The sequence below is a fragment of the Castor canadensis genome, chromosome 16 (assembly GCF_047511655.1).
Source record: "Castor canadensis chromosome 16, mCasCan1.hap1v2, whole genome shotgun sequence".
NCBI classification, from domain to species: Eukaryota; Metazoa; Chordata; class Mammalia; order Rodentia; family Castoridae; genus Castor; species Castor canadensis.
Genome location: NC_133401.1, coordinates 77,580,847 through 77,598,733, shown reverse-complemented (window position 1 = coordinate 77,598,733; position 17,887 = coordinate 77,580,847). Strand labels below are relative to the sequence as shown.

General features: G+C 38.3%; 1 protein-coding gene across 3 annotated transcripts in view; it reads right to left on the bottom strand.

The window, feature by feature from the left end:
• Nucleotides 1-17,887, bottom strand: part of Gabra6 (gamma-aminobutyric acid type A receptor subunit alpha6) — a 150,392-nt gene that overhangs the window by 88,742 nt on the left and 43,763 nt on the right. For 2 of the 3 annotated variants that reach the window (XM_074057708.1, XM_074057707.1), the window contains exon 3: nt 15,804-15,889. The exons of the other annotated variant lie outside the window; for it this stretch is intronic. In XM_074057708.1, the coding sequence (XP_073913809.1) occupies nt 15,804-15,889 (86 nt within the window). The remainder of the gene's footprint in view (nt 1-15,803; nt 15,890-17,887) is intronic. 3 annotated transcript variants of the gene reach the window in all.

Here is a 17,887-nt window from a genome sequence, read left to right as displayed (position 1 = left end):
CTGCATATACTTTGACTTTGGTAATATGCTGGGTTTAAATCTATCTTTTGTCTATTTGTGTTTAATATGTCTTGTCTGGTGTTTTATTCCATGCTTCCATTTTTGTACTGATTGGCTATTTTGTATTATTTCACATTTTATCACCCTTCTAATCTATAAGCTGCACTTTTTATTTTTCAATGTGTGCTTTGAGTCATTAACATTTCACTAATGAATTAACATCACACTTTAACATGTATAATTTCATTTCCTCAATTTGCTACAATTACAACATATTTTACTTCAGTGAATGTTATTTTTTGCTTTAAACAGTCAGTAGCCATTTAAACAAATTAAGAAAAACAAGCTATTTCATGTATGCTCCTATGTATTTACCACTTTCATGTATTTTCATCTTTTCTTACATCCAAGTTTTCTTTTGGCAGCACCAGGATTTGAACTCAGGAACTCACATTTGCTAGGCAGGCTCTCTATGACTTGAGCCACACCACCAAGCAGCCATTGGTTTTCTTAATAGATTACTTTTCTTAAACAGGAAGAAATTTATTAACTTTCTGATGAAAGTTATTTTATCTTTTATTTCTTTCTCCAAAAATGTTGATTTATCTTCCTTTTGTGAAACATATCGGAAGAGGAGATATAGAATCCTAGACTCATGGTTACTCCCAGTCCCCAAAACTGAGAAGGTTTGGCATTCTCTTCTTTCTCTATTACCACCCCGTAACAAGTACGTCATCGTTTGCTGTCAAGCAGAATGCCATTCATCATCTTCCCATCTAGCGGCCTTTAAGATTTTTATCTTTTATCTTCAGCAGTCTAAATATAATGCTTCTAGGTGTCTCTTTCTTCCATACTTGAAGTTTGGTGAGATGTTTGGTTCTGCAATGTGATGTCTTCCATTAATGTCAGAAATACTTTGAGTACTATCACTTGAGTATTTGCTTCCCTATTTTATCTGTTCTTTCCTCAAGGAATCATAACTACACAACAATTTGATATAAAGTAGAGGTCTTAAATTCCATCTCCTGGATTTTGTTTTTCTATTTTTATTATGTCTTTCAATTTGAATAATTACTTATCTGACTTTGTATCTGTTGACCTTTTTCCTGTTGTGTCCAGCCCATTTACAGATCTTTAATAATCTAGTTGTGTTTTCCTCCCGCCATAATTCCATTCAGTTTTGTTTTAGATTTTCCATTTTTCTACAGTGATTCAGAGGCTTTTACCCCATTTCCCTGAATCCTTTCTTATATATATAACATCTGTTTAAATGTTTATTAAACCTTGTTCAAGGGATTTTATTCTTTAATTTCATAGTACTAGCATCTAGGTCACCTGTGTGTCTACTTCTGTATTTTGATTTTTAATTTTGAGTCCGATTTTCTCTTTCTTCTTAGATATTGTAAATATTACCTGCTGGATATTGTGGATGATATGATATAGAAAAATTTAGATCATGCTATCATTTATGAAAGAATGTTGTAGTTTGTTGCAAGAGTGAATTAGGAAACAAGCAGACTGACTTGACCTGTGCTGTGTCTTAAGTGGTCTCTTAAGAGCTTTGTTCTTGGCCTGAGAACTCGGATGTAGACTTTTTTGCTCACTCACAAGACACACAGCTTCTGGGATTTCAGTGGAAATCCCTGGTGTTTGTGGAGCCCCTCTGAGTTGCTGGTACTTGGACTCCAAATGTCTCTCCAACACCAGGCAGCTGAAATTTCTTCTGTAGTCTTTTACTCCCAGCTGCAGATTTCATCTGGATTCTTTTTGATTGCCATTAGTAGACATCAGCAAAATATTTCAGGAGAATTTACACACAATTTTGGCACTCTCTTTTTTATGAAGATAACCCCTTTAATTTCTAGATGCCCTAGCTTCAAATGCAAACTCTGTCTCTTCACCCCAGTAAAAATAATCATTTATCCATGAAGTTCTTTTCTCTGTTTCCCACTGGACACCAGGGAGTACCCTTGGAGAAAAGCTACTTGGTTTCAAAAGTCTGATAAATTGCTGTCTTTCTTTTAAGGTTTGCTTTTTTCTAGTTTCTCTCTGTTTTTGGTTGCTTTCTGCTTCTTTAATACCATTATTTCATAACAGTTGTTTTAATAATTGTCCAAACATTATAACTGTTATTAACAGGATGACTAGTATGAGTCATGCTACTCTATCTTTATTGAAACCAAAATTTTCAAGTATTAAATTTTCAAAATTGTTAATACTAGTTAAGCACTTTCTCTATTTGCCAGTTAACTACAGTTCAGGTACATTTTTAATTTAATTACCCAAAAAGTCATGTGAGACACTTAGTATTATCATTCCAGATGAGAAAAGCAAATTGTTAGCAAAGAAGTTTCCATCTACAAACACATAACCGAAAGTGCTGCCCCAGGAGGCAGACCTGGAGGCTCTTTTTTGTTATTATTCATTTTTTCACATGTGCATACATGGTTTGGGTCATTTCTCCCCCTCTGCCCCTCTTCCCCACTCTCTACCCCTTCCCTCCCTCGCTTCCAGGCAGAACCTGTTCTGCCCTTATCTCTAATTTTGTTGAAGAGAAGACATAAGCATAGTAAGAAAAATGAAGGATTTTTGCTAGTTGAGAAAATGACAGCTATGCAGAGAGATTCCTAGCATTGCTTCCATGTACAAATGTGTCACAACCGAAGTTGCTTCATCTCCAACTGATCTTTACACTGGTTCCTGATCCTCTTCTTGTGTTGACCTCGGCTGCTTTAAGATTTCTGTATTAGTTCCTCTGGAGTGGGGACATCAAATGCTTTCATGTTTTGGGTTTTCTACCTATTCCTATATCTTCTGTTCTGTGCTCTCCCCTTGTCATGTGATCCAAGTCCAACCACATTGCTGCATTTGCCCTAGATCTAAAGTCTACATATGAGGGAGAACATTCGATTTTTGGTCTTCTGAGCCTGGCTGACCTCACTCAGAATGATGTTCTCCAGTTCTGCCAGACTATCTATCTATGATTATATTTATATAATTTATATTTACCTATTATATATTTCATCTAGGGCTGGGATTGTAGCTCCATGGTAAAGCTCTTACCTAGTATGCACTAGGCCCTGGGTTCTATCCTCCACAAAATAAAAATCCCGTTATAAATTGTATCTTTATACTAGTTTACTCACCTTACTATCAGAAGATAATTAAAAATGAAGGTATATTTTTATTCCCAGAACTGAAATATGTACTTTTCTATAAGATGTTTAATAAACATTTCCTTGAGGTCAGTTGAAATATGACCACACAATTGAATTTTATACTGTTTAAACAGTGGTATCTCATTTTTTCACTTCTTCAAAATGTGAATTATCAGACTATTGTGATGTCTCAAGTATATATGTAAGCCATTTGAATTGTATGCTGAGAGAAAACATATTAATTAATCCAACATGGTGAGTAACTGGCCTTACATATAGATTAGGCTTCTCAATCTTCCACTAAAGACATATTTCCAAGTGGGCCAAGTTGAAAATATGTGTCAAATTGATTTGCCTTCATTTTGTTCATACCTTTGACAGTTCTGTGTTGTTTCACAGGGTAGAGGATTTTTATGCTTGATTGAAGGTTTCTACTGTGTGTAAACATGAGGGCCATAGAAGTAAGACAGAATCATGCAATGTCAAACAGCATTGAGTAGAAGATTTGAAACCTAAGTAAAACAATTCTTACATAAAAAGCATAGCATGCAAGTCAAACAAAGATTATTTATTCTTGATAGGGTCCCAATCATTTGCCCTTGTTTATGCAACCTCTGAAATAGTGTTGATTAACTCATTGGGCAATCACAAAATGGCTTTCTTGCATCAATTTTCCCTTGGTACTCTTGCTTCTTAAAAATCTATAACTGCCTTCCTTTATTATGAAATTTCATATTCTCTCAATGACAAAAGTCAATTACATATTCTCCTTGCTAACTGTTTCAGAGACATACATAGACAAAAACAATAATGTATAACTGAATAGTAATAGACTTCTTAGTGCTATACTGAAGAAAATGAGGGGAAAATTTCTAAAATCTCCAGACACCTCTTGGAGAAAGTCATATATTTTTCAACAAACTATGACAACTGGATATTAGGCATATTCATACATCTGTCTTTGTCTTATGTTCATAACTTAAGTGCAGTATACATTGTATTTCCTCTTGAAATAAGAATAAATCAAGTTTCAAAGTTGGCAATGATAACATTCAGCAGTCCTAAATTTTGCTTCTCACCTTTGAAATACAAACCCATTGTTAATTCACTTTTATGAAATGGAAAGAATTTGGTCAAGAAAGTGTTAGGTTCCTGGCATTCTTGGGGCAGGCGGAAGTTCCCGAGGCTAGCCCTGAAACCAGACTCCCTGATTTATGACCACTTGTTTCTCCTCTGCGTGTTTCCCTGCCTGATTGTTTCTAGGCTTGCAAAACAACTCAGGAACTTCCAGTTACTCAACTAGCCAGGCATGTCGACCTGTTCCATCTGGTGATCGCAGATAATCAGAGACCAGAGACTTTCTCGCTCCCCCATGGGCTTGGCCCCTCCTATAAAGCCCACTACCCATTTTCAGCCAAACCACTTCACTCTGAACCTAGGAGTGACAGCCCTGTGGTCTGGTTCCAATAAACCTTTCTTTTCCATACGTGGTGTGGTCTTTATTCGACAGTTCCTTACATCTGGTGCTGAAACCCGGGAGAAGTTAACAGGACAATCCTGCCCGGGGTTGCTCTCTTGGCCTTTGTGTCCTGCCCTCTCCTGAACCCAGACTGCTGAATTGACCCCATGTGCCTCTGGACTGTGGATTTCAGAACTTACTGCCTTGCTGGCTTTCTCATCCATCATTCGCCTCTCTCTTCCACTGCTCTCCACCTGACCTACTCCTCAGGCTCGGTAAGTGTCAACCTCCTGCCGGGCTACCTGCTCTGCCTGGTCATGAAGTTGTAGCTATGCCAGGTACGCCTCTCCTGCCCACATGGGCACCCACCGCTTAGCATGGGGATGCCTGGCTAACCAGTTGGGACATTTCCTGTTGGACAGCACCCAGGCCGGGGATGCCCGCCCTTGTGAACCCATTTGGGTGATACACACACTCTCTTTCCCTCTCTCTCTCGCTCTTCCTCTCTGTTTTCCTTTCTTCTGCCCAAGGTGAGAGCTTGACAGCCCCTCCAGCTTACTTTGACCAAAAGGCACTGGACAATTCTGTTCTCCTTGCCTGAGTCATGTAAGGGAGACTAGATCTTGACCTAGGTCTATATTGGCCTGAAGTGTACTCTCTCTCTCTCTCTCTCTCTCTCTCTCTCTCTCTCTCTCACTCACTCACTTTCCTTCTACATTATGGGGACCTCCCACTCTACATTAGATGCATCCACTGGGATGCCTTCTCTGCACCCTCCCCCTTGGTCACCAAGACGATATGTAACCTAAGCGACTGATCTATGACTGCAACACCATTTGGCCTCAGTACAAGCTAGACAATCATTCACAATGGCCTGAAAATGGTACTTCTGATTTTCACACACTTCTAGATCTTACAACAATTTCGGCCATTGCAACGGCAAGTGATCCGAAATTCCATTCATCCAAGCTTTCCTTTCTCTCTGCTCTTCACCCTCCCTGCTCCAATCTTGTAATATCATTCAAATCCTCCTTGCCAGCAACAAACACCCCTCAAAGTCTATGTCTCTCCTTCCCCCGATCCCTCTCCTGAAGACTCTTCTCTTGTGACCTCACGGACTCTGTCTGCCCACCTCCCAACTCCTCCCACCAGTCCTCTACTTCAATCTCTTCTCCTGCCCCATCCTCCCATGACTCAGACCCCCCCTTCTTCCACCCCTGCTGGCTCTCCCAAACATTTGTCACCCTATACCCCTTCTACAGTGGTCACAATTGACCCTGAGCCATTGGCTCCTCAGGGACCAACACTGCCAGCCTTGCCTTCAGCCCCTGCTACACCCTCACCCTTCTCCTCCCCACCTGCATCCCATACCTGCTCCCATACCTCCTCCCAAGTATGGCCAGCCCATCTATACTGGGAGGTGGCAGGAGCTGATGGCATTATCAGAGTTCATGTGCCCTTTTCCATGACTGATCTCTCTCAAATTGAAAAGAGACTTGGCTCCTTCTCTAATGACTCAGCCTCCTATATTAAAGAATTTAAATACCTAACCCAAGCATATGATATGACTTGGCATGAGACCCATCTTCCAAGGATGGAATAATTATTCTCTACTCTCATTTTATTTCCCACTCCTTCCCTGATATTAGAAGGAAACTTAAACAGACAGAGGATGGCCCTCAACCTCCCCAAGGAGATCTTGTGAAAATGGCATTTAAGGTATTTAATAACTGAGATGAGGCCCAATACCAGCGAAAGGCCCAGCTCTTGGCAGTTGCCCTGAGGCTACCTCCTCCAACTTCGAGATGGGCCAGACAACAACACATGCCTCTAGGGGGCTGCTTCAAGTGCAACCCAATGGGGACACTGGGCAAAACACTGCCCTTCACCTCGCCCACCACCAGGACCCTGTCCACAATGTGGACAGAGTGGGCACTGGAAGATCGACTCCCCTTCTTTGTCTCTGCAAGGTCGGTCAGTCTCAGTCCCACTCGCAACAGAGTGAAGGCCTCACGAACCTCTTGAGCCTGGTGGCAGAAGACTGATGTGGCCCTGGGACCTTGGTCCCCTTCAAGATCACTTCAGAAGAGCCCAGGGTAGTCATCCAAGTAGCAGGTGGGCCTCAATCACCTACTTGGTGCTACCTGACTTCTTGGTTAACCTTTATCCTTCACAGATCTCCGTGGTGGGTGTGGATGGTTTCCTCCACCAGCCAAAAAAGAAAGACAGTTTTATTTAAAATTAAAATTCTTATAAAAGTTAACTTTAAAATACAAGTTACAAAGTAAACAACTGGAAAGGATATAGATATGTATTGAATGTATTTTTGAGAAGTAGAAGAAAAAAGGAATGGTTTTTTGGATAAGAAAGAATCTTGTAAAGAAGGCTTTGTCCTAAAAATTGTTTCAAATAGGAGGGATAAGGACAAACCATTAAAGAGTTTAGTATGTTGTATGAAGGTCTGAGTAAGTTTTAAAAGTGTATAATAAAAGCTTCAGTGTGTGATAAAGTTAAAGTTGACTATAATGTAAGAGTTGCCTAAAAGATTTTTTAAGGTCATGTCAAACTAAAATCAAATTCTCTATGTCTATAAAATAACAAGGTTATCTGAATATTGTCCTGCTCTGAGTAACATCTACAAAAAAACTGTTATAGGGAAAAAAATTTTTTTTAATGTTTTTTTTTTCATTTTTCTTTTATTATTCATATGTGCATACAAGGCTTGGGTCATTTCTCCCCCCTGCCCCCACCCCCTCCCTTACCACCCACTCCTCCCCTCCCTCTCCCCCCCAATACCCAGCAGAAACTATTTTGCCCTTATTTCTAATTTTGTTGTAGAGAGAGTATAAGCAATAATAGGAAGGAACAAGGGTTTTGCTGGTTGAGATAAGGATAGCTATACAGGGCATTGACTCACATTGATTTCCTGTGCGTGGGTGTTACCTTCTAGGTTAATTCTTTTTGATCTAACCTTTTCTCTAGTACCTGTTCCCTTTTCCTATTGGCCTCAGTTGCTTTAAGGTATCTGCTTTAGTTTCTCTGCGTTAAGGGCAACAAATGCTAGCTAATTTTTTAGGTGTCTTACCTAGCCTCACAACATAGGGAAAAATTTTATCAAAGTAAGTATTTGCATTTTCTGTTGATCTTGTCAAGCTTTAAGTACTACTAAATCAGAGTTCATTTACGTATTTGCTTATGCAAAAATCTCTTAAATGACCACCTTATAACTGTGCTCTGTGTCTATATCTAAATATGATACAAACATTTATGAGTTAAAAGTGTCAGTTTATGTAAAATAATGAACTAAAGCTCTCTTTTATCCAAAAGTACTACATTTAACCTGCATTCTGACTATCAGCCTCTATTTGCCTTTAAAGCTCCCACAAACGCTTCATAACAACTAACCTGGTCAGTTTTGTCACAAGAATTTAAAGATAGCTTCATCTTTGTGGACAGACTCTAACCAGAGACTTATTAGACTGGCACCAGAGGTCACCCTTCTTCAACATGACTTACTTCAGTGCAGAGCCACAGAGCCCCTTACCTGCAGGGTGACTGAGTCCTTTAAAAAAAAAAAACAACTTTCTGGCCTCTGGGAATAAAAAGTCTCTATGGAGAAGGCTCAATTATGTCTCCCTCAGGTCACCTACCTAGGTGTGGTCTTGAAGGGACAGACTCACTCCTTGAGTCATGAATGAATCAACCCAATCCTCCGTTTCCCACTCCCCCATACCATAAGGCAGCTTAAAGCTTTAGCAGATACCTTTTTATGCTCCTCCTAATATTCCTATTTGGGTCTTAAATAATGTATGGCCACCCATTTCTCTTAGGAAACTTGCCTCCAACAGACTCTGCTCCTCTGGCTGACTACCTACCTTATTTTAACCTCTTCCAGGAACTTCTCAGACAGCAGGCAGACCAGATCCTGATTTCTGTTAAACCAGGGGATCTTGTTCTCCTAAAGGATCTTCGATCCTTTCCATGGGACCCCAGTAGGTCAGCCTCCATCTGGTCATCCTCCCAACATCCACCACTGTCAAGCTCAACAGGATTCCCGAGTGGCAGCATCTTTCAAGGATAAAATGTTGCCCACCAACTTCGGGCTCTTCCACTATAGCAAAGGATGAGTACTCTTGCATACCGCTGGGCTCCATGTGGCTATGTTTCTCCCTCTTCCACGCCTGCATAAGCTCTTAGTCCTCATCTGGCTCTCTATCTGCTTTCCCTTTGCAGCCCAGAAATCCTCCTCCTGTGACCCATGCATGTGCATTGTGTGGGCAGGGCACATTGTTACTGAGACTTTACTTTCCACACTCTCTATTCCTGTACAGGCTCTGTTATCAGGTCATGCACTCACAATCACACCATTTATTAAGTGTGATCCCATGATAATCAATTTACCTGCTTCAACCCCACTTATCACCCTGTGGAGCAGTGGTTAGAACTCAGGAGTGGCCACCTTGCTGGGAACATTTTTACTTGCATCCAGGTGCTCGATCCTGAAAAACCAGTGTCATTATTGTTTGATGCACGTGCAGCCATAGACAAGCTATGTGGGGGTACAGGCTGTGGCTGTGGGGGCCTGGGTTGGGAAAGGACCTATACATCAAATGAAAAACATATGTGCTGGGAAGATATCTCCTGGCCGTGTAATAATGAGGGTTATCATTTTTGCCCTTATTGGAGTTGTGATTCATGGGCCACATGGCACAGGGCTACACACTTAGCCCTCCTTCAAAAGGGCACTACCACCCCTAACTGCAGTCAAGGCACCTGTAACCCTGTAAATACAGTGTTGCCTAGAAACTGGTTTGGGTCTTGTGTGCTGGGCTCCATCAGACCATCCTTCTTGCTCCCCCTTGGACAAGGTGAAAAACTGGGAGTCCCTATATATGAACAAAGAAAATCTTGGATCCTAATAACTTGTTTTTAGGATGGTTTTCTGCCATAGGTGAGTTAAAACACTGGTAGAGGCAGTGGGCCTAATTCTGGGAGCATGCACAATACTTCCTTCTTCCTTCCCTTGCTTATACGATCTATTAGGTCCATTATCAGGCTACTATAGAAAGGAAAACAGCTGCACATGTAATGATACTATGGAAATACAAACTCTTAAACCAGGAAAATGCTCTTTAACCCTAGATGCCTCCAGGATTATTCAGGGAACTCAGCAGACAGACTTCCCACCAGATGCTACTACAACCTTCTCCCAACAACTGCCCTTGTCTGCAAATGAAGCCTGGGAAAAACCATCAGCCTCTGCTCACGGGGACCTCACAAATTTCCAAATTCCAACCAAATCACCTTAATGATGCCCCCACTCAGCACGAAGCAGCTAGGTTGATCAGCGCCCATAATACCAACAAAAGGCTGGAATGTTAGATCCCTGGCATTCTTGGGGCAGGCGGAAGGTCCTGAGGCTAGCACCAAAACCAGACTCCCTGATTTATGACCACTTGTTTCTCCCCTGTGTGTTTCCCTGCCTGATTGTTTCTTGGCTTGGAAAACAACTCAAGAACTTCCAGTTACTCAACTAGCCAGGCATGTCGACCTGTTCCATCTGGTGATCGCAGATAATCAGAGACCAGAGACTTTCTCGCTTCCCCATGGCTTGGCACCTCCTATAAAGCCCACTACCCATTTTCAGCCAAGCCACTTCACTCTGAATCTGAGAGTGACAGCCCTGCAGTCTGGTTCCAGTAAATCTTTCTTTTCTACATGTGGCATGCTCTTTATTCGGCAGTTCCTTACAGAAAGGTGAAGTGATATTCTCAAAGTTAATCAGGTTGAGGGAGGATGAAAATTCCAAATTTTACCTTCCAAACAGGGGACAATTCTATAAGACGTTGTTGTCTTCCTCAACATGCATAATGAGGATGTAGATAAGTTTTTAAACTAGATATACTGAGAGGATGATACATCCTACAGGTTAATTTTCTAGAGTATTTTCTATTGGTAACTGATACAACACATCAAGAGATGACATAAATTTATTTTTCCTACTCAAATAAATGTGGGATGTACTGATTACAAATCTTTCAGGTAAACATTCAGAAGTTGAATTGCTGGATTACTTGGTAATTCTATTTTTAGTTTGTTGAGAAACTTCCATTTGTTTGTCCATGCTGTATGAATAGACATTAGCAACACTGTACAGGATTCCTTTCTCTCCAAATCCTTACCAACACTTGTTATTTTTTGTCTTTTTTAAAATAGTCATTCTGACAAGTGTAAGGTGATAACTCATTTGATTTGCCTTGTATAATGATTGATGGTGTTGAATATGTGTCATATACCTGTTCCTCATTTGTATATATTCTTTTAAGAAATACCTATTCAGTTCCTTTGCCCATTTATTAACTGGATTTTTTTTCTACAGGGTTCTGAATATTGATACCTTATCACAGGCATGGCTTGCAAAGTTTGTCCCAGTTTATAAGTTGTCTCTTCACTCTGTTCCTTTTCCTTTTCATAATAGCTAAGTGATGGAATCAACTTAAGGTCTGTCAAAGAATGAATGGACAAAGAAAATGTATAGTATATACACAATGAAATATTATTCAGCCACTTTAAAGGTGAAAACTTTTCATTTGTGAAAACATGCTTGAAACTGGAAGACATTATGTTAATAAACCAAATCTAAAAGGCAAATACTGCACATTCTCATACACATTTTATCACAGAATGTAAAACTATTGAATTGATAGAAGCAGAGAGTAGAATGGTGGGCTTGGGAAGCAAGCATGATAATCACTGGGTACAAAACCTCACTTAGATTTTAAATTTTTATTTTGATTTTTTAAAATTATTGCAGAGCATAGTGAAGATAGCTAATAACTTAATACTGCACATTTCAATATGACTAAGAGACTAAATCTCAACAGTTCTCATCACAAAAATTCAGATATTTGAGGTGACAGGTAAATTTGCTTAATTTAATCATTTCACATTGTATTAAAAATCCTAACATCATTTCATACCACATAAATATACACTACTATAATTTTTCAATGTGTAATGACATTTTTTAGTATGTGAGAAGCTTTGTATGATACAAAGTCAAGCAGGTATATTTTTAGTTGGGATTATATGAGATTTTAATATGCTAATATGCATGCACAATGTTGAAAGGGAGATAGAGACATTTCCTAATGTTATATGACCAGGGATCCTCCCTCCACCCTACAGCTTCTACTACAATAGCAGAATACATTGAGAAAAACTCTTCTGTAGAGACTTAGCTTCTCACACAATCTGAGGATACTGTGATAAGTTAATATGGTTTTATAGAAAGAAGAAAAGGACATTAAAATTGTGCACATATTCATAATAATTTATATGTAAGGTCCATCCATTAGCAAATCCTGCTTCTATAGTATCACCAAGGCCCAACTTGTCAGAAGGCCAGATAGTTTATCTTCATGATGGTGATCTTAGTGGATGAGATATATTCCAAAGACTTCTAACTATCCCTTAGACTGATGAACCACCATCATTCTTAATCCCCTTTAACTGCCATGTCCTTTCAAGTGACTGCCTTTTAAAAAGATTGATAGAACCCATTATTGCATGTGAAATTTTAACTGGGCTTAAACAGTTACAAAGGCACCACTACCAGGGAACATTGCCACGTTGTTAAGTCTCTTCCAGGTAGAGAGTACCCCCCCAAAAAAAAAACCAGCCAATTTTCATTTCTCTGGAAGTACTATTTTTACTTGGCCATGGAATAAAATATTATATTAAAATATTTTAGACAGGAAAAATCAGTAACAATCATTCTTATTTAATTTGTTTATGAGGAAAATTTCATTCAGGTCAATGAATTGATGGCATGATAACTTTTAAGATAAGTTTTATTTATATATATATATATATTCAAGATAGTTTACACTTTAACTGCAATTTCAACACCTCAGAAATGAGAGTCAGACAAGCATACTTTGGATATTGATGAATATACCACAGGTAATCAAACATGAAGTCCCTGTTCTCAAGGGTTTGAAATCTAATCGTGGAGAATGGTAAGTATAAATCATCACGACAACGAAAGACAGAACGTGGTTAATCATTTTTTAAAAGAAAATACTCCCCAGTACCTCCAAAATAAAAATAAAGATCAGAAGTAAAAAAAAATACTATGAAGGGAAAGAAATCACATTCTGTCATATGAAATTCAGGGAAGATACCACTGAGATCGATTGGCTAGGGTTCTCAATTAAGTGTTTAAATTGGCATCCTGAGGGACCTGCTGAGGGTTTTATCGGGAAGGGCTCCTGATATTTACCAAATTCTACTTCTTTCATGAAGCCTTTTTGATTTTCCTTCTATGTGTTTAAGCAGAGCATTGAGTGCATTGATGGAAATAAAAGGAGTTTTATTGAGTCCAGAACATGAATACCTTTGAAAGGTGATTTTATTAAAGAGTGAATTAGTTTTGAAGATTTTCTTTCATTCAAAAATGACACAATTAGTAGCATAACCAGGTTAAATGTGGAAAATATTTGTGGAAGAAGAATGAAAGAAAGATGAACTAAGACTAAGAAAATAAATACAATTCTCGGATAAATGGCCCTCAACTTAGATAAAAGGAGTTAGAACTGAACAGAGAAGTTGTGCAACATGTATTCCAAAGCGGAAATCAGAAGATGGAGCAATTGTTGAGTTGTAGATAGAGAGGAACAAATGAAAAGCATCCTAGTTTTTGAGCATCCATGAAAAGAAATCATTCTCTCACATTCCAAAATATGTGCCAGAGATTAAGAAAGCCAATTTGTGAAGAGGAGATATGTTAAAGTTTAGTGTCTACATTTGACAGGTTGGCAAAAATTGCACCTGCAATTTTTGTTATTTGTTATTCTTTTTTTATGTTGTTGTGCTGGGTAGGAGTACATCGTGGCATTTACAAAAGTTTTACAATATATCAAATATATCATACTAAAATTCACCTCCTCCACCATTGTCCTTTATCCTGAAGATGTGGACAAGAGTCATCCCAGGCCAAGTTAATAGTAATAACTAGTTTAACATAACTAACCAGAATAAGCCATGAACATTGGCCAGTCAGAATATAGTAAGCCTACCTGGCACAGATTTTCAAGTTTTTGACCAAGTGCAGTAAAAAAATAATAAATCAAAAATCAAAAGAAATTTCTGAAGCAAAATTTGAAATTCCTGCATACATTCGACTGCTTGGTAGATGTGGGAAGTTCTCAGTCAGTCAATGACTGACTCAGTTGCGTTTAAATCATTGTGTGATCTGTTGAGTGTTTCCCCTGCTCTTCATTTCATGAAAAATCTGTAGTGTCCAAAGAGCAAAGTGAAAGTTAATGTGTTTAATTGAAGTGAAAATTAGAAAATTTGTTGAAAATTGGCATGTCTGTAGCAGAACTTTGGGTGGCATATGGGAAAAATGAATCAAGTACTGAACTTAATATGTACTGGTGGTTTTACATGCATGGTGGTCTCCTTGGAACCATATACTCATGGATACCAATGGTCTACTGTACTTGCTGGCTGTAACTGGAATATCCACCTCACATTGATGGAAAAGTAATTAAGTCCATTCAAAGAGAAGGGACACAATAAAAACAGGTTGGGAGAAACCCCTGTGGACCATTTATGTAAGTAGCTATTGAAAGTGGGGCCAAAAAAGAGCCCACAGAGAAAATGGTTGGTAGAGGAGGGAATAAAGCTCAATAGACATAATCAGTAATCTTAGGAGATGTTCATATATAGTTGAAAAGACTCTACAAGTAATTGTTTCTAATTCTTTAGTTTAATTTATGCTTTTGACTTGTACCAAAGTACCCTGAATGTAGGTGAAGAAAGATAATCTACATTAAGTCAGAGTATTCCTTGTAATGTTTTAGGTCTCGTGGATATGGAAGATTTAAACTCTGAATTCACAAATAAATTCATAAGTCGTAATATGTGACTTATAAATATATATGTTACTATAAATTGCATAATTTAAGTGTGACAATTATGTGGGGTAGGTTATACCAAAGCAATGGATTTCATTTTGTAGATGAAATATCAAAGAGATTAAATGATTTAGCCAAAGCCTCTGACATCTTGAGTATAGGATTCAAGACATCATCCCTGGTCTTCAGGTTCATTGCTCAGTGTGCTTTTCTAAATATTTTATTGGTTTACATTCTATTCCTGTTCCTTTTAGTATCTCAGTTAATCAGAATTTCCCTAATACTTACCCTGGCGATTATCTTCATAATTCTTCACCAAATATGGCAGCAACCCTTCGCCATCCATGTCAGACTTCAGACAATTTACTCCAAGGAATTAAGCTTCTGCATCCTTCTCTCCAAAATACAGTAAGCTCAAAGAGCCTTCCAGGAAAATAGATGTCTATGTGAGTTGTTCTTTTATTGGATACATTTTTTACCATAATGTTCGGTAGAGGTATTCAACTATTTTGCCACTGGTGGATAATTATAGATTACATATTGTATATAATTCTAATTATAAATATTGTATATAACATTTTATTTAAATATTATATACATATGATATAAATGCACATGTACACATATATATGACATATATACACATATATATCTCATATTACTATTAAAGCCAAATAAACACACGTGTTAGGATACCAGAGTAATTGCTTCCATTGGAGCATCTAAAAGACCATTGATGATAAAAATGGTCCTCAACCAACATTTTAACGAAAAGCTGGAAGATCTTTCTGAATTCCCAGGTCTTCACAATGTTTAATGTGCTTGCTTGGCAAGTCTTTTCAGAAGACTATCAAAAGCATTTGGATTAATTCTTTATTAGAGGAACTATATCCCTTCAGCTTAGGCAGTGTCATCCAAATCATACCTGGAAAAGGACCTCACCTTTGAATCTAGGAAGCTTGAAAGAGAAATCCTTTGATATTGACATTGACCCACTGCATCTTTGCTATAAGATCAAAAGCTTCTGCATCCTAACACCTCTCAAAGTTATTATTATGAGAAAGCATTTATCTGGAATCTTCAGCAAGCTTGAAAGTGAAATCTCTGGAATATTACACTCAAGCTTAAAAAATAAACATTTTAGCACATTTCGCTTTCTTTGTATACCCACGGGCTTATTTATAGGATTGTAAATGTCACATATACATCTTTTTACACCTACATGGGCATGCACATGCTGTACTTGATGTTTAATGCACATACCTCTGTAAAATGCATCCCCATAAAATGGAACTGTAACACATTTGCTGAATCCACATTTTCACGTTCCAATTTAATGCCCGATAATACTATAATAGAAAAAATGTTTTTGGTATAATCACAGATTGGTGAGCAAGAAGGGCTATTGCTGAGGGCTTCCTGTGTTCTCAAAATTATAAATTGTTTTTCTACTCGGAAGGCAATAGAGGTTATTAATGTCATTTTACAAATGAAGGCAGTGAAGTCTTGGAAACAAGGTTGGAGTTCCCATCCAACCTCAAGCTGTGGCAGAACTAGGATTGGGACTTCTTTGCAACTGATACAATGGCTAATGCTCTATCAATGAAAATTAGTTTTTAAATGTAGGGTTATCTAGACCTAAAATAATGATGATGATAATAATAATAATAATGATAGGACATGACTGTATATGGGACACTCTCAGAGGCAGTCAGTAGGAAGGGGGAGGGGGAAAAGAAAGGACACTGAGATGTAAAAAGGATGGAAATACATATGAAGACCAGATAATGAAACCCACCAAACACTCTTTGAAAGAGGGGGAAGAAGAAGAGGAGAAATGAGAATGTAACAGAGAGGGTTCAAGGTACACTGTACGAATGTATGGAATTATCACAGTGAAATCCCCTTGTAATATTAATGTATAATAATTCAAAATTGAATTCAAAAATGAAATTTTAAAAATTGTAAAAGTCAGGTTATGTGATCATATCATCTCTAATTCACAGACTGAAAATCATTTTTCTGGACAGTATGAGTCTATGCTAATCCTTCTCAATAGAAATCTGATTATTACAACATTATGCATCTTATTATTCTAACAGTGACATTTATTAAACATTTATTTTGTGCCAAAGATCACACTAAGAACTTCATACAGATTATCTTCATGAATCATCATAAATCCTAAGGGACTGAACTATGATGATCACTGCCATATTAAGGACAGAATTGAAGCCCAGAGAGTTTAAGTAATTTCACAGGATCACACAGCTGGTGCAGACATACATTTATCTGGTGTAAAGGCCCTACCATTAGCTATTATGTCAAACAAACATCAGTAGTAATGTGCATTGAAGTTTGCAAGACCTCAGTGAATTTGAGAATTTATCCACAAAAAACTGATATTGCCACAAAAAAGTGATATTGCCACAGAAAAGAAGAAATAATAATGGAGCTCAAAACAGCATTGATGTTTATTTAAGCATGAGACAGTTTTCTAGTCTTTATGTTGCTTTGTTTTGTTGGTAGTATGGCTTGAACTCAGGGCCTCATGCTTGCTAGGCAGGCACTCTATCCCTTGAGCCACACCTCCTTCCCCTTTTTGCTTCAGTTGTTTTTTGGAGAGGCTCTTTCACTCTTTGCCTGGAACTGGCGTCAGATGCACATCCTACAACCTATGCCTTACACATATCTGGGACTATAGATATTACAGCTTGTTGGTTGGGATGGGGTTTCACTAGCTTTTTTGTTAAGCCCTGGCTGGCCTTGAACTATGATCTTCCTGATATATGCCTCCTGAGTAGCTGGGATTATATGCATGAGGCACTGAGCACAGCCCCAGAAATTAAATAAGAGATATTAAATGAGAAAAAAATGAGATAATTCTCTGTCACTTGAATGTATTAGGCCTGTCAAACACTATTTTTGACTATTTTCCTATATCATACAATAAACTGTAAACCCTATAATTACATACAAATCCAATTATAATTTGTCACAAAAGACAAACCTGAACCACGAGCTAAGGATTAGCAAACAATTAGAAACTAGGGTGTAAAGTTTGTCACCTCAGGAGCTAAGGGGTGGCATCCTTGCCTCACGCAGGCTATCTTTGTCCAATTTATAACTGATAAAAATACTTTGCTCCCTTGCTGGAATGTTTCTCCCTCTCTCTGTCTCTCCCACTCTTATTTATCTGTCAAGGCCACCTATTCAGACCTTTCATTCTTTGGTGCCTCTGTAAACATTTCCTGCATCTATACTGAGACCTGCTGTGCCTCAGACAGAACAAAAGTAATCATTTTTACCTCCTCTCTCTTCCCAAAAGACCCCCCCCCTCCCCAAAC